General features: G+C 35.0%; 1 protein-coding gene across 1 annotated transcript in view; it reads right to left on the bottom strand.

Moving 5' to 3' along the window:
* The window catches only part of CFTR (CF transmembrane conductance regulator), a 183,372-nt gene that overhangs the window by 67,372 nt on the left and 90,711 nt on the right, over positions 1 to 25,289 (bottom strand). Inside the window, exons 13-16 of the mRNA XM_055114832.2 lie at positions 12,494 to 12,588; positions 9,888 to 9,974; positions 7,662 to 8,385; positions 5,269 to 5,397 (exon numbers count right to left, since the gene is read on the bottom strand). Coding sequence (XP_054970807.1) covers positions 5,269 to 5,397; positions 7,662 to 8,385; positions 9,888 to 9,974; positions 12,494 to 12,588 — 1,035 coding nt within the window. The remainder of the gene's footprint in view (positions 1 to 5,268; positions 5,398 to 7,661; positions 8,386 to 9,887; positions 9,975 to 12,493; positions 12,589 to 25,289) is intronic.

Here is a 25,289-nt window from a genome sequence, read left to right as displayed (position 1 = left end):
CTGCCAAGCAGGGGTTCTAAGAATTAACATAATAGAATTTTTTTGCCTATTTATTTGGTGCTAATATCTAAGAACTTACAAAAGATACTGCCCTATAGTAGGGAAAATGTTACCAAATACAAAAGTAGAGTCACTCTCTTTCCAAAATGGTAAGTGCTAACAAACTGAATAGACCAAATTAATTTTTTTCAGTTTAATAGCTTTGAAGAAATTTTTTAAAAGACTACATATTTCATATTGCAAAAGGGAAGCATATTTTACCTAACCTATAAAAAAAAATAAATCTAAATTGAAATATGACCCTTAGGAAAACTAAAAATAGACAAATCACTTACACCAAGGAATAAATGTATCTTAACCTTTCTTTAGGTTCTCTGGTCATGAGTAGAAGGCTCTCAATTGGATTTAAAAGAACTAAACTGTCATCCTGGATTAGCAGTTGTACCAGAATGTGACGTGCTCATGAGACATTTCAATGGTAATGAGAAATGGGCACACTGGTATCATAAAGGAGCTTAGTCTAAAAGAAAAACTATGTAAATTTTGATTCAAAGAAGGCAATAGAATTGTGAACACTGGTGAATGAATTGTTTAGTTGTATAATTGTGCACATACTTTTAAAAAATTACTATTTTTCTATTATCACCAAGTTTTTATTATTCAAAATTTTGAGAGCCAGTTAACTGGCAAGGTCTAGAGAATACTGGCCAAAACTATTTATCATATATTACATTATTTCTTTCCCAGAAAAGGGCAATATCAATTGTTTTGTCCACTAAAAGGTAATTTTTTGCAATAATTGTGACAGTTCAATAAATAATAGATATTTATATGGTATTTATATTCTCTGTTGTAATTTAGTTTCTTTCCCTAAAGGACCACTGTTTTCTTGGTTTAGTGAGCTAATAATATTATACACATGTGAAGCAGATCAACACTTAATTAAGTATATACCATTTTAAAGGTGCATAAGTTCAACTCCATGGAGCTGCATGAGACAAAGGTCCTATAAATTTACAGAAATCACTACCACATTCAGATAAGTTGAAGACAATCAAGTAATGTGATCTTTCAAGGCAGAGGTTCAAATCATTAACAATTATAAAGGGTTGGTTAAGATTAAATGGGCACAGACTGAGTTTTATTCACATTCATGTTGGTCATTTGGCATGACTGGCAGACATTAATGTGGTAAATTTTAAATATATTTTAATGCAATATTTATTACTCATGTAAAAATAATAAATTACCCAATCTCGTATTTTTGTTAAAGTATAAAAGGAATTATTAAAATTTTCATTATATTGCTGTCATGAACTTGTTCACCTCATACTATCTCAAGTTTTATAATAATGAGAATTAAGGATATTAATGATAACAGCAACAAACCTTGCTCATTATGTAGCAAGCCCTACATTAAGTGTTTTATAATCATGATGTATTTTAAACCACAAAATGGCCTATGTAGCTGTACTATTAAAATCTCCATTGTATAAATGAGAAAATGGGCCCAGCGAGTTTTAACTAACTTGCTCAGTTTCATGGTGTTAATAGAACAGAGTTAGAATTTACACCCTGAGTAGTCGGAGTCCAGAGTTGGCACTATGCTACACTGCATCTTGCATCAAGCCTCCATTTGGTTTGTTTATTTACAACAGCAGGGCAAATAACATGTATTACCACACTCAGAGATCAAATGGAAACAAATGGTTTATTGGTACAGTAGTATACACAAATTTTTGGTACATATGTTTAGATATTTCTTGACCATTCAGATGTTACTGGACCATGGTGGAGTGATCAGATGTTACTGGACCATGGTGGAGTGATGACACTTTACAAATATCATCAAGCCTTCTTAATTGAGGTTAGCAACAGCCCAACAATAAGAAAAATGTATAGTTGTAAGTTTGGGTCTCAGTTATTTACACATTTATACTTCCTTAGGAGAGGTGGTTCTTTTTCTGGGTCATTTATTCTCTGAAGGTAGCATGGGCCTTGAGTTTAGATTTAGGTTTTATATTAGGACATACCCAGGGGTGTCCTCTAGAATAAATATCTGCAGTAATCATTCACAAGCTGAATCCAAGCCACAGATGTGTTTTGTTGTGCCCATATGGTGTTCATTCGTTTGTTTTTATTTAATCAACTACCCGTATTTTAAAATAGGAAATAATTACCCAAAAAAAGCTGGATCTCTGTCTTATCCTGATACATAAAAAGATCTGGGAAACCTGATCTCCAGTTCCCTCATGGGAAGCCCTTAGCTGGTTCTGAGTGACAGCTGCCTTCTATAGATAACTGAAGAACAAATGCTCTCCATTCAGCCTCCCAGCCACATCACCCACTGATGCTCCCTGCCAGGCCCTTTTAAGCATTTATGTGGCTGCTCATGATCCATAGAAAAGCCTCATCCACTGCTTCAGGCGCCTCTTGTGTCGATGAGGATCTGAACTTGTGGCCTACCATGCAATTTTCATTCTGCCCACCCCCCCTTTTTTTTTTAACTTGGTGATGTGAAGAACAGTAGAGGCTTGGTAAAGAAACCACAATGGGGACATTGAAGACAACAAAATTTCTGTAAGCAAGTGTGTGATTTGAATCTCTAAAATGGTTGTCTAAAATGAATGCTAAGCCACTAATATATACTTTCAATCTCATTCTGTGAAGAAATCTTCATTTAAACAGTAATTGCCTGCATATTTAATAATAAAATATCTAGAGCAGCTGTGTCCAACCTTTTGAATAAGAGAACAATTTTGCTTATTGGTGGTGGCACATATCACAAAGATTACGCATGGACTTTTTTCTTTTCTTTAGCTCATCTGCCATAGTAAGTGTGTCTTATGTGTGGCCCAAGACAACTCTTTTCTTCTTCCAATGTGGCCCAGGGAAACCACAGGGTTGGACATCCATTTTCTGCAGTCAAATTGTGTCCGGAATTGGTGGGTTCTTGGTCTCATTGACTTCGAGAATGAAGCCAAGGACCCTTGCAGTGAGTGTTACAGTTCTTAAAGGCCGTGTGTCCTGAGTTTGTTCCTTCTGATGTTCGGATGTGTTAGGAGTTTCTTTCTTCTGGTGGGTTCGTGATCTCGCTGGCTTCAGGAGTGAAGCTGCAGACCTTCCCAGTGAGTGTTACAGCTCATAAACGCAATGCGGACCCAAAGAGTGAGCAGTAGCAAAATTTATTGCAAAGAGCAAAAGAACAAAGCTTCTACAGACCCCAGCAGGTTGCCACTTCTGGCTCAAGCAGCCTGCTTTTATTCTCTTATCTGGCCCCACCCACATCCTGCTGATTGGTCCATTTTACAGAGAGCAGATTGCTTTGTTTTACAGAGAGCTGATTGGTCCGTTTTGACAGGGTGCTGATTGGTGCGTTTACAATCCCTGAGCCAGACACAAAAGTTCTCCACCTCCTCACTAGATTAGCTAGATACAAAGTGTCCATTGGTGTATTTACAAACCCTGAGCTAGACACAGAGTGCTGATTGGTGTATTTACAAACCTTGAGCTAGATACAGAGTGCCGATTGGTATATTTACAATCCCTTAGCTAGACATAAAGGTTCTCCAAGTCTCCACCAGATTAACTAGATACAGAGTGCTGATTGGTGCATTCACAAACCCTGAGCTAGACACAGGGTGCTGATTGGTGTGTTTACAAACCTTGAGCTAGATACAGAGTGCTGATTGGTGTATTTACAATCCCTTAGCTAGACATAAAGATCCTCCAAGTCCCCACCAGACTCAGAAGCCCAGCTGGCTTCACCCAGTGGATCCCGCACTGGGGCTGCAGGTGGAGCTGCCTCCCAGCCCCGCGCCCTGCACCCGCACTCCTCAGCCCTTGGGCGGTCTATGGGACTGGGCGCCATGGAGCGGGGGCAGTGCTCGTCAGGAGGCTTGGGCCACGCAGGAGCCCACTGCAGCGGCAGGTGGAGGGGAGGCTCAGGCATGGCAGGCTGCAGGTCCCGAGCCCTGCCCCGCAGGGAGGCAGCTAAGGCCCAGTGAGAAATCGAGCACAGCAGCTGCTGGCCCAGGTGCTAAGCCCCTCACTGCCTGGGGCTCGCGGGGCCGGCCGGCTGCTCCGAGTGCGGGGCCTGCCGAGCCCACGCCCACCCAGAACTCGCGCTGGCCCACAAGGGCACCTGCAGCCCCAGTTCCCCCAGCACCTCTCCCTCCACACCTCCCCGCAAGCTGAGGGAGCCGGCTTTGGCCTTGGCCAGCCCAGAAAGGGGCTCCCACAGTGCAGCGGAGGGCTGAAGGGCTCCTCACGCACAGCCAGAGTGGGCGTCAAGGTCAAGGAGGCCCCGAGAGCAAGCGAGGGCTGCGAGGACTGCCAGCATGCTGTCACCTCTCAGAATGAATTCAAAATTTAGTACAGATTTGCTTTGAGTGTTTTTGTTGTTGCTGTTTATTTATTTACTTATTTATTTATTTAGAGATAGGGTCTCTCTCTGGCACCCAGGCTGGAATGCAATGGCACAATCACAGCTCAGGGCAGCCTTGACCTCCCAGGCTCAAGCGATTCTCCCACCTCAGCCTCCTTAGTTAATGGTAGCATACAGGCACACACCACCATGCCCAGCTAATTTTTTAATTATTTTGTAGATACGGTGTCTCACTGTGTTGCCCAGGCTGGTCTTGACCCCTGGGCTCAAGCAATCCTCCCCCCTCAGTCTCCTAAAATTCTGGGATTACAGGCATGAACCACCATGCCTGGCCTTTAATTTCAATCCAAATAAAAGCCTTCTATTTTCAGTTTTTTAATCTCTTAACATTTATTATAAAATCTATTAAAAACTCTTATCTTTATATTTAAATATATTTTATATGTAATATGAAATAATAAAATATCAACAGTGATTCTAATTGTTTAATTTCAATCCAAATAAAAGCCTTCTACTTTGAGCTTTTGAATCTCTTAACCTTTATTATTAAAAAGCTATTAAAAACTCTTCTTATATTTGTATTTAAATATATTTTATATGTAATATGAAATAATAAAATATCAGTAGTGGTTCTACTTGTTGACTTTTCAGAAGCTAAGAACTATATGAATCTATACCATTATATACTGTAAAATCACAAATATATGTAATATATACATATATACATATAGTGATATATGTGTGTATATATGCATACTTATACATGTATACATGTATGTCTATATATACATATTTATGTGTGTGCATATATATGTATACATCCCCAAACTATCTTAATTTAACTTTAAATCCAGTAATACTTTACAATAGAACATTCTTACCTCTGCCAGAAAAATCACTAAGCACCAAATTAGCACAAAAATTAAGCTCTTGTGGACAGTAATATATCGAAGGTATGTGTTCCATGTAGTCACTGCTGGTATGCTCTCCATATCATCAAAAAAGCACTCCTGAATAAAAGAATTATGGCTATTACAATAAGACAGTACAGTTTCATGCCACCATTGTGGTTTTATTTTTAATATATGAAAATAAAAGAATAGTATTACTTGAATCTAAGTGTATTTTAACAAATATAAATCATTATAAATGCCATGTATGATGTCATTCTATAGCCAGAATAATGTCTACCGGAGCAACACAGCTTTATTAAAAATGAGAAACATCATAATTTTTCAAAATTCTAAAAATGTATCACTGATTATATAACTGTATTATTATTGGACAATTTTACCATTAAAGGCTTAACAGTGGCATACCTTTTATCAAATGAATGATACCATCTAAATGAAGTTTCCCAGAACTCTCTTTGATTTAACCTGTTTCTTCAGGGGTCCATGGACAAGTACAGTTCAGTATACTTCTAGCTATAAAAGTCTTCCAATAGACTGAAAGCCCATTTGTGTTTGAACATTTCTTAGTAACTTAGGACTTTCTCTCTTTCCAGCTGTGATTTAAATTACATAATTCTCATCCTAGGCATATTCCTCTAGAAATCTTTGTCTTTTGGCATAGAAATACATTTCAAAAATTTGAAAAAGAGAGATTCCAGACAGTCCAAAGGTAAAAGAGTTTTGTTTCTCACAAAATCAACAAAACTCATGGGAAAGTGCTATGAATCACAAAGAAGGGCTCCTATGGAATTGGGATATAGTGCACTGGTTAGGAGTATGCATTTTTTGAGTCAGACAGATCTGGATTTGAAACCAACCTCCACCATTAACATCCTAGGAGCCGCTTGAATTCAAGCATGTTGCTGAACTCTGAACTTTAGTTTCCTTATCTGCAAATGTGAAAAATTTTAAATACCTTCCAGGGTAGTTGTGGGGACTAAATATATGCCACCTAGCACTAGATGCAATCCATTAATAGAAACTATTATTAGTCAAGGATATCATTCTTTACAACTAAATTTTTAGGCTCAGGATTGAGAAATTCATTTAGATTGATATTAAACTATATAGATGGGCTGGGCGCAGTAGCTCAGGCTGGACGTGGTGGCACATGCCTGTAATCCCAGCACTTTGGGAGGCTGAGGTGGGTGGATCACAAGGTCAGGAGTTCAAGACCAGCCTGGCCAACATGATGAAACCCCTTCTCTACTAAAAATACAAAAATTAGCTCGGCATGGTGGTGCATGCCTGTAATCTCAGCTACTCAGGAGGCTGAGGCAGGAGATTAGCTTGAACCCAGGAGGCAGAGGTTGAAGTGAGCCGAGGTTGCACCATTGCACTCCAGCCTAGGTGACAGAGCGAGACTCCATCTCAAACAAACAAACACACAAAAAAACACTATATAGATGAATTATCATTTAGGAAACCTTCATAAAGTATAGAAATACTAAAATTACACACTTTAGGGATCTATTTTATTCCCTCATTTTACAAAGAAGGAAACTTCTGCCTACAGATGTTAATGGCTTGTGTCTTGTCAAAGGTCACATTATTCACAAATGATCTATACTATTAAACATATCAATTCATTACAACCCTGCCCATGGCTCATTTCATCCAAGGCATTAAGTTTTCTACTAAAACAACAAAAACTCTCCTTTTCATATTATTTCCTGTTTTAAAAATAAAATGCTTTTATTCTTAAAACGTAATAGAACAAAATTTCTGTCTGAAGATTGGCACTAGTACATGTTAAGCTTATATACATTCTCTAAAAGAAATCTTTTCAGAAACCCAATGTATAAAGCAAACTCACAAGATAAAAAAAAGCCCACACTAGCTAAATTCAGGCAAGACTGATATACAAACCAGAATGTGAGTTAGTCCTATCAAGAGGCTAAATGTTTATATACCTTATATATGCTATTTCCATACAGATTATTTTGCGAGCTATAAATAATGAAAGCTACTATTTATTTATACAGTTATTTATACTGCATCTCTTCCCACAGAGGGTTCAAGATGGTAATAAAGCAAATGCTTTCTAACTTATAGTCACAGTTATCACTGGCTTAGTAGAGGACCGAAAACTAAATCCTTTCCCATTTTATGAGAAGAGATATGTCCATTGCAAAAAGAAATCATTTGTTATTTTACATTTTAACGTTGCTTGTATAATTAATGAACTTCATACTTTCTGAGTTTTAAGATACACCTTATCCTAATCCTATGATTTTAGTAAATTTTGTTACATGCTACATATTGCATTCTACTCAATTGCACTCTGTGGGGTGAAATACCCCCAAGCGATGTATACCTACCTTTAAGTCTTCTTCGTTAATTTCTTCACTTATTTCCAAGCCAGTTTCTTGAGATAACCTTCTTGAATATATATCCAGTTCAGTCAAGTTTGCCTGAGGGGCCAGTGACACTTTTCGTGTGGATGCTGTTGTCTTTCGGTGAATGTTCTGACCTTGGTTAACTGAGTGTGTCATCAGGTTCAGAACAGACTGCCTCCTTCGTGCCTGAAGCGTGGGGCCAGTGCTGATCACGCTGATGCGAGGCAGTATCGCCTCTCCCTGCTCAGAATCTGGTACTAAGGACAGCCTTCTCTCTAAAGGCTCATCAGAATCCTCTTCGATGCCATTCATTTGTAAGGGAGTCTTTTGCACAATGGAAAATTTTCGTATAGAGTTGATTGGATTGAGAATAGAATTCTTCCTTTTTTCCCCAAACTCTCCAGTCTGTTTAAAAGATTGTTTTTTTGTTTCTGTCCAGGAGACAGGAGCATCTCCTTCTAATGAGAAACGGCGTAAGGTCTCAGTTAGGATTGAATTTCTTCTTTCTGCACTAAATTGGTCGAAAGAATCACATCCCATGAGTTTTGAGCTAAAGTCTGGCCGTAGATTTTGGAGTTCTGAAAATGTCCCATAAAAATAGCTGCTACCTTCATGCAAAATTAATATTTTGTCAGCTTTCTTTAAATGTTCCATTTTAGAAGTGACCAAAATCCTAGTTTTGTTAGCCATCAGTTTACAGACACAGCTTTAAGATATAAAAAGATATAAATATCAATTTTATAAATACTTTATTGCAATATGTCTCGTATTTTAGCATTTTGTTAATGTTTTATTGCATATAATCTCTATCATACAATTTTATTATATTTTAAATGATTCTATAAGTACTCTGTAGTAATTAAATTGGTACCTTGTGAATTCTGATAGCATGAAATAACACGCTATATTGAAAAGTTGCATGTTAACAGACTGAGAATGAAATTAAATTTCCTATATTAAGTAGATATTTGACTTTGAGCAAATCATTTATCCTCTGGGTCTCTCAGTTTATTTATCTAGAAAATGAGGAAATTATTAGATGATCTTTAAGGTCCCTAGAGATTTGTACTTCATTTCTTTTAAATGTCAGAGCTTTGTTGCTCTTTAAATTTTCTATTAATTTCTTTTTTACATTTTAGGTTGACCACCAATTTATTTCTCAAGTGTTTACATTAAGACTAATCTGTTTCACTAAAAATAAAACAGCAATAATAACAACTGAGAATTCGATAATTAATTTGACTCTCCTCAAATAGAATTTTAATCTATTCTAGAAGTAAATCCTGACTAGAATCATCTAAGACATATCAGTTTTTTTAGGCATTAAAATGTCATATATCATATAGAAAGACACATTGTTCTAGATTATACTGTAACACACTAACACAATACAAATGTAGTAAAGTTTATATTGATAGAAGTTACTTTTCACAATCTCAGGGTTGAAAAGATAGTATCTTGGATATTAAATTTAACTAAATTCTAAGAAAGGTACTTCTAGGAATAACCCAGCCATTTTATATACATATACATCTTTATTGCTTAAAATCTTTATTTTTAGAAGAGTATAATAACTGTTCTCCTAATAAACTACTTGATAGTCCATTAAATCATTTTGAAACTTTGAAATCAAGCCATATAACTGACTGTCTGTCTGTCTAGGGAATTTCATGTACATTGGACCCTAACAGGAGTTCCAAGGAAATATAAGTCCTGAGCTCTGTGTGACTGAGGAGGAGATCTCCAAGGAAGTATTGAGGTAGATGAGTAGTCTAAGCATTCACCTATATTAAACCAGTAAAACACTTAGCATATATATTTTCTTAAGAAGGTTACTATCTAAGGAGAAGACAGAATAAAATACTAACACAAAAAGTAAATAAAAATGTTAAGTATAATAATAATTAAAGTAATATATATCACAAGGCAATGATACTGCAAAAACTACATAGATAGCAATTGCTATAACAGTATAGCAATGAGAGAAACTGGTTTAGCACGAGGCGGTGAGAAAAGGTTTTAATGGAAGTAATCTTGAATCCTGGCCCAGTAGGGCAGATCAGATTTGAGTTAATACCATGCTACATTCTGCCATACCAACAATGGTGAACATATTTCTCAAGAGGTAAAATGCAATCTATGATGGGACAGTCTGTCTTTCTTTTATTTTAGCATGAGCATTATAAGTAAGGTATTCAAAGAACATACCTTTCAAATATTTCTTTTTCTGTTAAAACATCTAGGTATCCAAAAGGAGAGTCTAATAAATACAAATCAGCATCTTTGTATACTGCTCTAAAAAGAAAATGGAAATTAAATTACATTTCCTCTCTATTTCCTGGTCTTTTAGTGTAGATGATTTGCCTTAAACAGTTCACTACATGCATTACAATATGGTCACCACATCGATTCACTGAAATAACACTATTCTCAAAAGTGGTGCAGAAGTAGCACTTTTATACATGTTTTTACTATGGTAGATTATTTTAAATGAGGAATAAAGGAATAAGTTGCAGAAGATTTTTATCACTTTTCACAACATTCCAAGAACTGCTGAAGTGATTTTGCTAACTGTAAGTGGCATAAACTAGCAAAAGTCACAAACTGAACTGTACCATAGCATACACTTTAAAATATTACCTTAAAAAATATTTTAACAATAGTATCTATTTAGAGGCAAGTACCATGCTATATGCTCAAAATACAATGGCAAAAATTATACAGTTCCTGCCCTTGAAGATGTTGGGTTTTGGTGAGGACACCAAAAAGAAAATAAACTATTCCAAACTGTAAAATGTCAGAGACAGCTAATAAATTACATTACTTATGTGAAATTATTTTTAAAATGTTTTTCTAAGTGTTAACCACTATCAACAAATTGATAGCAGTGCTGCCACAACTGTATAATTGATATTGCATTTTGTTCCTTGTAGTTTCAGTCTCTATATCATATTCATAAAAGTTCCAAATAAGGAAAGTATGAGTAAGTCACAACAAAATGTATATCCATATTATTTTACTATTTAGCTAAAATATGAAACTATAAGCAAGTAAAATCTACATTGAGTTGACCTTAGAACAGTAATAAAGATGAAGACACAGTTCCCATATTAATAGAAATGAGATAATTTCTTCATAACATTTAAATTTTTCAGGTGTGATTGTTAGTAACCTTACTTATATCTCAAGTACATAGGATTCTCTGTTTATACATGTAATTGTTGGTACTTCTGTAATAAAGAAAATTGTATTCAGCACACAATTAAGAAATTTTTAAAGCCAATTTAAAATTTTTTTAAAAAACCAATAGCAAAACTTTAAAAGTCTAAAACAACCTTTATAGTGTAACTTATTTTTGAAGACAGTATGCAAGAGCTACATAATGGATCCCATCAAAATGTACACAGTTTCTTCCCCACACTCTGTTCTTAATTCTCTCCCTCACATCTATGACAAGTTTCTTATGAGATTAGAAATAAGAAATTCATCATCCAAAACTGGACAACACATTACACATTCTGATCAGAATAAGAATAGACAATTATTTTTAGTTCCTCAAAGTGTGTGCACCTTACAGCAAAACCAAATCTTAAACTGATAACACAAACTCAGTTCTATGTTGGATGTCTAGAAGCCATATACTCTATCTCATCTAAATTTGTGGAATGCTTAGAATAAGTCTTACTTTGGCTCACAGATAAAAACAATCAGCTTCCATTTATTTAGAAGCCTGTGAATTATCCGTATCTATTGATTTATTGCCTTACAGTGTATTTCCAAGATCAAAGCATGGTTTAATGTAAAGAATCAAAAGGACCTGGTTCAAATTGTGACTCTACCATTTTCCTGTATGGCTTTTGGCAAGTTAACATCTAACAGCCTCAATTATCTTATGATCTCTTCTGTAAAGCAGGGAGAACAATTCTTACTTTGCAGAGCTGTAAGGGGATTACATACACACAGAAGTACACACATGACTAGAATACTACCAGGCAATTGCAGGCACTCAGTTAGGGTTAGTTTCCTGTCTCAGCTTTTGGAAAGCAACGGAAAGGAAGGGAAAGGAGCCAAAACATCAATGAGTCAATGTGATTTCTTGTTAATGACTTTGGCAACAAAGTGAGAAGAATTTTGTTCAGATAAAGCTTGAGAAACATTTGACATCAGAGTCACCAATAATTGTTTAAACTGAAAGTTACAGTTTAACCACAAAGCTCTCTCCTTGACATACATTATCTATATTTACATCTCTTTGACAGCTTTAAAATGCTTGGACCAAGAGTCTTTCTACTAAGGGACCTCCTCCCCCAACAATGTTAATGCATTTGTCCTGTTTATTTTAAATATTATAGATTTTAAGCCAAGTGACATCATTTGCCTTCCTATTTTGTTATGAAAATTATGATGAAAAATTTTGAAAATGTATGTTTATCTATACCAAGAAGCCTAAAGCTGGTGTGTACATTGGAGTGGCAGGGTCTATGATGGAACTAACAGATATTTACATCTTCTCTGTCCAGTATTATGCAGAATCCTAGAGTTTTCCATTTGTAGTAAACTATACTAGGAGGCAAACAAATACACTGACACCAAGATACGGGCACAGATTCTGAGTAACCATAATCTCTACCAAATCTGGATATTATACCATTATTTATAGTTCTTAAATGTGATTCTTAACCCACTAGCCATAAAACCCCAGGATTTTTTCAATTCCAGAAACAGAATATAAAGCAATAGGGAAATGTCTGTAATTTTTTTACATGAATGACATTTACAGCAAATGCTTGCTAGACCAATAATTAGTTATTCACCTTGCTAAAGAAATTCTTGCTCGTTGACCTCCACTCAGTGTGATTCCACCTTCTCCAAGAACTATATTGTCTTTCTCTGCAAACTTGGAGATGTCCTATTACCAAAAATAGAAAATTAGAGAGTCACTTTTAGTATGCTCAATCTGAATTTGAAAGGCACATCTTCCTTCTAATGTAATCATATATCACACTATTGCTTTAACCACAGTTGAAATTTTGAACATTGCATGTCCATTATTTCAAATGCAATTTATTTAGTTGGTCAAAAACAACATTGCTGAAATTTTAGATGTAAATTTTTCTGTAATTTTTAAAATGTCATGAATGATCATTAAATAATAATTATAAAATACCAAAAATTAAAATATGTGTATATTTATGGGTATGTAAATATGTGTAGATCATCCATAGGTCCATTTTACAAATTCAAATGTTATCAACATACTAAAATGTACTTTTCTCCAATGTAAGTTCACTCTTTTCAAAAGAAATCTCCCAAAATGAACAAACCTCCTAAGAAGAGAAACTAAAAGAACATTATTCACACCCCTGCAGGATCTAAGTATCTTCACTGGGCTTCCATGGGTCCAAGGCAATTCCTTTCCATGCTTCTGTCACCTATCCTCCCAACTAAAACAGCTTTCTTCCTCGTCCATCCTCAGCACCTCATTCTCATGACCTCTCTCCATTCATTCTGCCCCTCCTGTCATCCTTTCTCCCAGGTAATGAATATTTCTGTGGTAACAATCATTCTAGGCATTGTAAAAGAAGACTGGAATTTATGCAAAATAGTCCTTGACTCCTAGGCATTGTATGTCTAATTTAGAAGGTAAGTCATAATCCTGGAGAAAGCTACATACTATCCCAAAGATTTAACTAACCATTTTAAGATAGTTTATAAAACAGTTCACAATTAATTGGCAAATTAATTTTGTACATAACAGAAGTATGCAATAGATAGAATAGCCTAGAGGCTTTCAAACCAATGGGATTTTGTCTGAGACTTCAAGACTGTGAAGAGTTAGATAGGTAGTAAACTCTCGCCTTAAAAAAAAAAAAAAGGCTCTCTCCCTTTTCTCCTCCCATCCTTGTACATTCGTTTCCACCTCCTCCTTCCTCCCCTCTACTAAAACTTCTCTTCCATATGCTTCTTCCTTCTTCTTTCACAATCCAGAAATAATCCAATATTATCTATATCTAAAGTGTCAAAATGGTTACTTCTGTTATTCATTTGTTCCATTTATCTACCATATGGACATAAATAGGACTTCACATTGCAAAACTCCAAATGCACAAAGTAAATAGATTAATAAGTAGTAATTTATATTAAGAACCATTTGGTGGTTCCTGTTGGCTGGAATCATGCTAGCTGCTGCCCTCAAGGAACTGTTGCTATCAACATTTCTGATCTAGAGTAACAAAAGGCCTGTGAAAAAAATGCTGACATGTTGGAGGAGATGTAGTAGGACTCAGTGGACTCGGCTACTTAGGCACAGGAGAAGTAAAATATAGAGAGGTCGTTAATACCCATAAGCACTGCTTATGAGAAGGACCTTCAGTGGTTATGAGACATGTAAAACATAGGTCTTTATTTCTTTCTACCTGGCCTAAATGAGCATGCTTTTGTTCAACTCATGAACTGGACCACATACCTAGGATTCCATCCAAATAACAAGAATTGCAGTGGATTTCACTCATAATTTAGAAGTTAGACTTCACACCTAATTTAGAAGGTAATAAGGTAATTTAGAGGTGTTCATGCAAGTGCTCCTTTAGTGAGGCTGAAGATTTCAGTTTTACAGCAATTACAAAACAGCTCGTGTGTGTATTTCTTCTCTCCTGCCTCACATTTTTCCTTTTTCAAATCGTATTCTCTTTTTAAAAACTAAATCTGGTTGGGCATAGTGGCTCACTAATAATCTCAGCACTTCAGGATGCTGGGTGGGAGAAATGCTTGAGATTGGAAGTTTGAGACCAGCCTGGGCAACATAGCAAGACCCATCTCTACACAATTTTTTTTCTTTTAAATTAGCTGGGCATGATAGCATGCACCTGTAGCCCCAGCTACTCAGGAGGGTGAGGCAGGAGGATTGCTTGAACCCAGGAATTCGAGGCTACAGCAAGCTATGATCACACCACTGCACTGCAGCCTGGATGACAGAGCAAGACTCAATATCTAAAAAACAAAACAAAACAAACAAACAAAAAACACTTAAATCTTTTGGAGAAAAAAAGAGAATGAAGAGAATGGTTTGCTTTTGCCTTGTATGAATAGATTCACTGTAGGCTTTTGAAAAAGAGGCAAATTTTCTAATACGTTATTAAAAAGCAGGAGGTTGCTAGAATTATTACAGTTTTCCATTGTTTTTTTCAAATTTGAACTCAACATTGTATTAATTAAATTGGTTAAAATTTCAAAATATTTTTAAGTATTAAAAATAAGTAGTTATCTTGACAGTACGATTATAACACAGTTGACTATAGAAAATAGATTATTGATTTAGAGAGTATAGAATCCTAGCCCAGTGCAGGCAATTAATGAAGATTTATGGAAAGAAGGAAAAGAGACAGGGAAGGGAAGTTAATCAAATATTAAGTTAAAAATAAAGTACATAGAAGAAAATAAATAAATGTGTGCAGAGGAGAAAAAGAAAGAAAATTGGAGAAGCAAAAATTGTCAGAAGTAGAAGTAGATATCTACATATTAAAAAGTCAAAAAGATAATAGCGGGAAAAAAGGACAAGAATACTGAAGGGGACAGTAAGAAACAGATAGAAGATAAGGAACTACAGTCTATACTTTAGAAAATGTCCCTGCTGACAACAACCAAGCTGAGAATCAAATCAAGAACTCAATCCCTTTTACAACAGCTGCAAAAACAAAACAAAACAAAACAAAAACTAAAATACATGAAAATATACTTAACCAAGGAGGTTAAAGATCTCTACAAGGAAAACTACAAAATGCTGCTCAAAGAAATCACAGGTGACACAAACAAATGGAAACACATCCCATGCTCATGGATGGGTAGAATCAATACTATGAAAATGACCATACTGCCAAAAGCAATCTACAAATTCAATACAATTCCCATCAAAATATCATCATAATTCTTCACAGAACTAGAAAAAAATCCTAAAATTCATATGGAACTAAAAAAGAGTCCACATAGCTAAAGGAATACTAAGCAAAAAGAACAAATCTGGAGGCATCATATTACCCGACTTCAAATTATACTACAAGGCTATAGTTACTAAAACAGCCTGGTACTGGTACACAAATAGGCAAGTAGACAATGGAACAGAATAGAGAACCCAGAAATAAAGCCAAATACTTAAAGTCAACTGATCTTTGACAAAGCATACAAAAACATAAAGTGGGGACAGGATACCCTATCTAATAAATGGTGCTGGGAAAACTGGCAAGCCACATGTAGAAGAATGAAACTGGATCCTCAATGCTCACCTTATACAAAAATTAACTCAAGATGAATCAAAGACTTAAATCTAAGACCAGAAAACATAAGCATTCTAGAAGATAACATTGGAAAAATTCTTATAGTCATTGGTTTAGGTAAAAAGTTCATGACTAAGATCCCAAAAGCAAATAAAACAGAAACAAAAATAAATATATGGGAAATAATTAAACTGAAAAGCTTTTGCACAGCAAAATAAATAATTAGCATGGTAAACAGACAACCTACAGAGTGGGAAAGAATATTCATAAACTATGCATCCGATAAAGGACTAGTATCCAGGATCTACAAGGAACTCAAATCAGCAAGAAAAAAAAACAAATAATTCCATCAAAAAGTGGGCAAAGGACAGAATAGATAATTCTCAAGATATACAAACAAATAACAAACACAGGAAAAAATGCTCAACATCACTGATTATCAGGGAAATGCAAATTAAAACCACAATGAGATACCATCTTACTCCTGCAAGAATAGCCACAATTAAAAAGTCAAAAAATAATAGATGTTGGCATGGATGTGCTGAAAATGGAACAGTTTTACACTGCTGGTGGGGTTGTAAACTAGTACAACCACTGTAGAAAACAGTATGGAGATTCCTTAAAGAACTAAAAGGAGAACTACCATTCAATCCAGCAGTCCCACTGCTGGGTATCTACCCAGAGGAAAAGAAGTCATTATATGGGGAAAAAAAAAAGCACACTCATGTTTACAGCAGTACAATTCATAATTGCGAAAATATGGGTCCAACCTAAATGCCTATCAATCAACAAGTGGATAAAGAAAATGTGGCATATATACACCATGGAATACTATTCAGCCAAAAAACGGAATGAAATAATGGCCTTTGCAGCAACTTGAATGGAGCTAGAGACAATTTATTCTAAATGAAGTAACTCAGGAATGGAAAACCAAATATCGCATGTTCTCACTTACAAGTGGGAGCTAAGCGATGAGGCCGCAAAGGCATAATAATTATATAATGTGCTTTGGGGACGATAAAGGAAGGGTGGGGTGGGGGGGGATAAAAGACTACATATTGGGTACAGTGCACACTGCTCAGGTGATGGGTATATCAAAATCTCAGAAATCACCACTAAAGCACTTATCCATGTAACCAAAAACCGCCTGTAGCCCAAAAACTATTGAATTAAATTTTTAAAAAAGAAAAAGAAAATATCCCTTCTGGATTTAAATGTCCAAAGACTACAAATGCAATTTCATTATACCAATTTTTTAAGACAATAATTAAGAGGCTGTTTCAGTCAAATTTCTATCTTAGGTGTCTATAACATTTATATTTTAAACAAGTCAAGGAAATAGGAGGAGGGAGAATGGAAATAAAGTATTCCCCTCCATCTTTCCCATATGAATAAGGTGAAAAAATATTAGAGAAAGAGATCAGAAGAATTCATGTGAACTCAGGCTTTGCACACTCAGATCGAATGGAATATCAAATTCCTCCAAAGACCAGAAACAGCCCTCCTTTTAGTCTTATCATTCTTCAAATCCAACTTAAAGCTTGTTGAGGAAAAGGAGAAAATGCTTTAAGAAAATGAGGGATTTAGGGAAGGAATTGCTAATAGTTTCTTGGTACCATGTTACTCTGTCCATTTCAATTATAACCACAAGCTACTCTGATTCTTTTTTTATTTTAAGAGTAGTGTTGCGTTTCCCAGTGCCTGGTCTTTTCAACACTTTGAGTCAGTAAGCCATGGTATGCATTCCAGGAGGGCCCAGGCCTCCCTGGGGAGATGGCTGATAAGAGACAGTACTCTCCTCCCCCTTGTCCCAGATTAGAGGGAATGGGATTCCTCAGGGTGAAACCTTCCCCCATACTTGGGAGATCTTCCAGGTTGCGTGTACCCTGGGAAAAATGCCATAAAGAAATGCATCCAAGTGTCCTTTCTCCTGAGTCACTGCTGAGTTGAAATCTGAATTATGTTTGTAAAATTCATTTTGAGAGCTATCAGATGTCATGTAAACTATGCTTGTAGTGGTTGCTCAATAAGTAACAAAGCTGGAATATTGAATTGGATAATGTGAGACCCAGAATTTGAACCCTGGTCTGTCTGGCTTATTGTGAAATCTCAGTTACTTAACAGCTCTCTGACTCAATTCCTCTAACAAAAACCTGGGTCAAATAATAGTTTATGTTTCATAAAGAGTGCTAGCTATGAAAATTAAGAAAGTGGCATTTATAAAGTAATTCTATAAATATAAAGCAATGAGATAAAATGTAACAATCCAAGTGGAATTTTTTTTAATTCTAAAATAAAACTTGGCTGGACATGGTGGCTCAAGCCTGTAATACTGGCACTTTGGGAGGTCAAGGCAGGTGAATCGCTTGAGCCCAGGAGTTCAAGACCAGCCTGGGCAACATAGTGAAACCCTGTCCCCACAAAAAATGCAAAATTTAGCCAGGTATGGTGGCACACACCTGTAGTAGTCCTAGCTACTCTGGAGATTGAGAGGTGGGAGGATCGCTTGAGCCCAGGAGGTCAAGGCTGCAATGAACCGTGATCACTCCATTGCACTCCAGCCTGGGTGACAGAGTAAGATCTTGTCTCAAAAAATAAATAAAGTAAAATAAAATAAAACTTTAAACAAAATACAAAACATGAGTAGTAACATTAGTCAAAGAGCAAAATGACCTGTTTTTTAGCCCTGTCTCCATTACTGGACTAACAGCTTTGAGGAAGTCTTTTCTGGCCCTAACTTGTCCATCTATAAAATGGGTATAATAATATCTTCCTTTAACAGTTGTAAAAATTTGAAGTAATTTAATATAAAGGGCTGGCCCATAATATACACTCAAACATTGGTAACTCTCATAATTTTGTAATGAGATATTTATCAATGATCTATATATGACATTCATTTCCATTTATCCTTGAATAGAGTGTTTACCTGATGTGATAATATGCCCCATTCTACCATTACAAAAAAAAAGCAGATTTTTAAGGCCTGATCACGTAGCTTTTATTAGCATATCATCATAAGGTATGTACAAGAGATGATGTACACAAAAAGCACTGGACTTAGAATCAGAAGCTCAAGTCCCAGGTTTGCATGACCTTGCCAGATGTACTATTGTTGAAGTTGGTATGTATGTAGCCATGTGATTTTAAACTAAAGGCTAGGATTCTTAAGGGTGAGGTCAAGGTAGACATGATGTTCCCAGACAAGATCTTGGCTTCTTTCACCTTCCAAGCACGACCACACTAGAGATGACCAATTAATTTTATTTTACATTGCTAAATTGTACTATGATATTTTTATTCATCTTATTACCTTATAAATGAATTGAGGGAGGATATACAAGTTCTTTACCTTGTCTTTTCTGAGAAAATGTATCTTGCTTTTAGGATGACTAATCGTTTATTTGAAATTTCCACTAGAATATGTTTCAGCAGTAAAAACAAACAAGAATATCTTTAAATCCCCACACTTGTTGCTAATTGAATAACATACTACTGAATGAAAAATACCTAGATACATAAATATTTTAATAATCAACCCCACAGTAACCTTCTCAATAAGTCAATATCAGGATACTGTAAGAAAGTAGATTTATGAAACCTGCCTTCAAGCACTTCTGTGCTTGAATTCACTTGCTCACATTTATTTGCAGTCTGGACTAGACTAGACTGAAAGTGTAAGCTTTTGTAGTTCATAAATACGTTTATTAGATGCTATGTGATTTACCCTGGCATTTACTATCCACACCCCTCCTCATAAAAATGACCTACCAACAATATCATTGCACATAAATCTCTATGATTTTGTGATCTTATTTTTCTAAGACATACCCTCATGAATGGGATGGCTAGGTCAAAAGTATGCGTTTTCTTTATTTTTAAAAGATATTGTCAGGTTCCTTTACAAAACAACCAAAAGAATTATATTTATATTAGCAAGTTTTGAAAGTACCCTTTTCCCCATAATCACCACCACCAACAGATATTAATATAATCACACCTCAATTTTTGCTAATTTGCCATTTTAATTTGTATTTTCCTTAATACCTATGAAATTGTAAATACTGGCCATCTGAATTGTTCTCCTGTGAAATGCCTATTTTTTTTGAAGTCTGTGTCATACATTCATTTTTATTTGTATGTAATAGATGTTAAAAACCTTTTTTGCTGCATATGTTAAAAAACATTTTTTCTTTTCTCTTTTTCTTTTACACTATCCATAGACCATCTATCACGTGCAGAGTTAACATTTCATGAAATCATTATATCTGCTTGAAATTGGAATTCCTGTATTTGTTTGCTATCTTTTTTTCTTCTAGTATTTCAAGTGACAAATTCCTATATTTGTTGAAAAGTACTACCCAACCTTCAGGTTATACATTGAGTATCCTACATTTCTTTTCAAATATTATTGCTTTTTAATTAAAAAATTTAATCAAGGTATAATTTATGGTTATATTTGGTATGAGACATGAATCTAACCTCATTTTCTTTTACTTGGATAGCAAGCATGATTTATTAAATTAATATTTTTATACTGAATTCATTTAGCATCTATCATATATCATTTTCTCATATTTCCTAAGATCCATTTCTGGCTTTTCTGTTTGGTTCCTCTGATCCATTTTTTTATGCCTGTATTAACATTGTGCTAGGTTTTTTGGCACTTTGGTTTTTTTTTTTTTAATGGCTCTAATATCTAACAACGCATAAATCTTATTCATAAATTTCTTGACTCTCTTTGGTCATTTAGTCTTCCATATAATAACAAATATTAACAATACTAATAACATAAATAATAAGAAGAATAGCTAATGGATATTTGTGCTTACTATATGTCAGACACTGTTTTAAGCATATCTATAAGAAAAGATGAATGTTATCCCAAAGATAACATAGCTAATAGATGATAGAGCCAGGATTCTAACTAAGGCAATTTGTCTACAAAGCATGCACTCTTAACTATTCTTTATTTTTTCTTCTTAGGTGAAATTTAAGTTCCAATTAACAAAATTTCAAAACCAACCTCATTGGGATGTATTTATAATTTTATTAAATGTGCATATATTTGGAGAGGGTTCACTTTTTAAGATGCAAAATTTTATTAAAAATTATGATCTTTCTATTCATCCAGATCTTATTTTATATACTTCAATAACGGTTTATTCAATTGAATTTTCTCCATATATGTCTTATAAATTTCTTAGTAGATTTATGTCTAAATATTTTATGGTTTGCTACTATTATGAATCAAATAGTTATTAGTTTTCCATTTTAATTCCTAAAGGGTTATTGCAAGTAGAAAAAAAGCTACATTTTCTATATTTATCTCTTATCCAGCCATCTTATCATATAGCTAACATGTTTAGTCAGACATATTCAATAGCAACTTTGTTGAAGTATGACTTTGAAAGAAGAAGCAAAGCAACTGTTAAAAAAAAAGTTTGACTGAGAGAAGAGTTATATTAGAAGGGTTTAATATATATCTTAAATTTTTAACAGAAATTTAGATATCTTCATTAGTGGAACTTAAATATTTGGCTATTCGGTTGTGTTAAATTTAGCTTAAAAGAGAGATTTTCAGAATTACTTCAAAAAGATCTAAACTGACAGGAAAATGAAGATGTTTCAAGCATTAGACAAGATTTTACCCTTAGAAATGCTCTCCTCAATAATATTTAATGGCCTATAAAATGTGAGTTTCATTTATAAATATAGTACATCTAACCAGAATTTACCACAGCTGCTATCCAAAATACCAATTACAACTGACCCTTGGACAACGCCCTTGGACAACATGAGGGTTGGGGTGCTGACTCCCCATGCAGTCGAACATCCACATATAACTTGTAACTACCAAAAACTTAACTAGCAATAGTCTACTGTTGACCAGAAGCCTTACCGATAACATAAGCAGTCAATTAACACATACTTGGTATGTTATATGTATTATATACTATATTATTACAATAAAGCAAGCTAGAGAAAAGAAAATGTTATTAAGAAAACCATGGGGAAAAAGAAATGTATGTACTATTCATTAAGTGGAGGTGAATCTTCATAAAGGTCTTTGTCCTCATAGTTTTCATGTTGAGTCAGCTGAGGAGGAAGAGCAAGGGGAGGAGTTGGCCTTGTTGCCTTAGGGGTGGCAGAAATGGAAAAAAAAAAATACGTGTAAGTGGACCTGCATAGTTCAAACCTGTGTTGTTCAAAGGTCAACTGTACAATAACTTGGCTATATACACCTATACATTTGAATATACATACATATATGTACATGTATATACACATATATGCAAGTGTATATATGTATATGTGCATGCATGTGTCCTATATAGCCATATATATGTACATGTGAATGTATTCATAGAGCTTGATTCCTATCATTCACTATTATGGTGCTAAGATAGACTTGGTATCCTGCATAAGTAAAAGGGGATGATTATTTTCTTTCTGAACTAGGTTACTACTTCTTATCAAAAAAGTAAAACACATGTGGAAGATATGGAATTCATAAGAATTCATTTGCCCCACTTTCCAAAGATTTATCATTTTCAATCCTGTTACATAATAACAATGGTTATGTATTATGTTATGTAACATGTTCAACTGCATGGGGAATCAGCACCCCTAACCCCCACATTGTCCAAGGGTCAATTGTATTGGTATTTTGCATAGCAGCTGTGGTAAATTCTTGTTAGATGTACTGTATTTGCAAATGAAAGTCACACTTTATAGGCCATTAAATAATACTGAGGAAAGCATTGCTAAAGGTAATAACAATGGTTATTATGTTATGTAACAGGATTGAAGATGATAAATCAAGAATGCTTATCATATATCCCATGACTGCAAAATTCAGGAAAGCCCCTTTTTTCCTCAGTTAATAAAGAATATCTTGGTCAAAGAATAACTGTAAAACAGTAGACTGTGTGATCCACTTTAAACAATTCAAGTTGTTCATCATTCAAGCTGATCATGTCACGCTTCTGCTTAAAACAACACAAAACAAAAAATATTGGATCCATGTGAACTTCAGAATAAAGTCCAAACTTTAAAAAATGGCATAAAAAGACATTTCCTAGCTTATTTCTTCAGCCTCACCTCCCAGCACTCCTCTATATCCACCTTACCCTTCAGCCACATTGAAGTTTTATAGTTCTCCAAACTCACCATGACTTCCATCACTTTGTGTTTTCACATTTCCTGTTCCCTTTGTCTAAAATGCCTGTCCTCTATTTCATCTGGCAAACTCTTTCAAGATCAATAAAAATTTAATTTCCACTGTAAAGTCTCCAATGACTTCTCTGACAGTCATGCCTTTCTGTTCTCGTGTCATCCATTTTCTTATCTGTTGACATATCTCTACCTTCAAAGACTGTGAGCTTCTCAAAGGCAAGGAGAGGAGTGTGATTTGCTCTATGCTTTGGGAGCCAGGGCAAGCTTAATTATTGCAGGCAATATGTTCCAAGCAGTGAGTGAAGTACTTTAGATAACAGAGACAATTAAGGTATAGCCTCTCATTTCAAGAGCTTACAATCTAGTGAGGGTATAGAGGACAACTTAATGAAAGAGCTGGCTTCTGAGCTGCACTTTTGCTTCATGCATAGGAGATCTGTTGTATCTTCCTCTGCCCAGTCTTACTGATCCTAGCCCTCACTTGTCTTTATGGCCAGCTTGAGACACTATGATGCCTCACCAGAGGAAATTCTCTAATCCTAAGTAATAAAAAAGTTAAATAATAAAGTTATTGTTATTTCAAAAGTAGATACTGATGTGAGATTTAAAAAGTAGATGATAGAATAAATACAGTTGTGCCTTGGCATCTGTGGGGAATTGGTTCCAGGACTCTCTGTGGATACCAAAATCCATGAATGCTCAAGACCCTTATATAAATGGGGTAGTATTTGCATGTAACATATGCACATCTTCCTGTATACTTTAAATCATCTCTAGATTACTTACAATACCTAATACAATGTAAATGCTATATAAATAGTTGTTATACTATATTGTTTAGGGAATAATGACAAGCAAAATGTATGTACATGTTCAATTCTGACGCTTTTCTAAATATTTTCTATCTGTGGTTGATTGAATCCATGGATTCGAAACTCAAAGATAAAATGGCCAACTCTTCCATAAAGAAACACATGCATAGATCGGAACCTAGAAAAAATATGTCAGAATGACAATAGGGGAAGGAGGGACTACTAAAAAAATTATCTTGGGACAAATGGCTTTCCAATGGAAAACAATAAAATTAGATTCTTAACTTACACAATATACAAAAATTAATTCTAATGATTGCAACTTTCAAACTTTTGGCAATATAGAATAATATATTTATGAATTCTGCTAGAAAAGATGTGTTAAAGAGAAGACACAAAAATATAAACCATAAAGAAAAATATGGATAAAAGTGACCACATAAAAATTTTAAAACTCTCTACAACAAAAGATCCCACTCTAGAGAATGGTAATGCAATGTATAGAACTGTGTTAGTCCAGGACCTGCAGGTTGCAAATAGCAAAATAGTATTAAATGTGCAAGGATTTATTAGGGGAAATATTTGTATAAAAGGAAATAAGGAGAGAGGCAGAGAAGGCTACAAGACCTCAATGTAAATTCAATCCCCTAGTAAAGGAAAGAAGGGTAGAAAGCTGGATGGAAGATGTTAGAACACTGAGCAGTCTAAGGAAGGTTTGGCAAAGTCATTTATGAGCCAAAAATCAGCCACTAAAGAAGTCTCATATCTCCCAAATACACATCTGCTTTAGTATCCCAGCTGTACTCATTCATTCACGTGCAAGGAGAAATCTTGAGACAAACTCAGTGAAGGATTTTAATACACAGCATCTGGGGCTCTCATTCAATCACATTCCCTCTAGCAAGGCCTCTGTAAGGCACATCTCATGGCCACCACAATAACTTACCAAAAAGATAATTGGCAAAGGATATGAAATCAGAATGACTAACAAACATGAAAATATATAGCATCTTACAAGTAATTGGGGAATTCCAAATTAGAACTAGAGGTAGAACAATAGAGATTCTGATTTACAAATCAGAATGGCAAGAATTAATATGTCTGTTTATAATAAGAACTTTCAAAGATTTGAGGAAATGGGAACTTTCATAAGTGGCTGGTGGTACTATAAATTGTATGGCTATTTCAAAGGGCAAATTGGCAGTATCTAGTGAAATTTAAAATGTGTGTATGTATCATATGACCACACAATTCACCTATAGATATATATGTCAGAAAAGTCTCTTGAATGTGTGCAAAAGAGAAAAATTCAAAGATTTTCATTGCAGTATTGAGTAAAATCCTGGAAG

The sequence above is a fragment of the Pan paniscus genome, chromosome 6, assembly GCF_029289425.2.
Source record: "Pan paniscus chromosome 6, NHGRI_mPanPan1-v2.0_pri, whole genome shotgun sequence".
In the NCBI taxonomy this organism is placed as follows: domain Eukaryota; kingdom Metazoa; phylum Chordata; class Mammalia; order Primates; family Hominidae; genus Pan; species Pan paniscus.
Note: the sequence above shows the minus strand (reverse complement) of the source record. Positions and strands in the feature narration are given on the sequence as shown.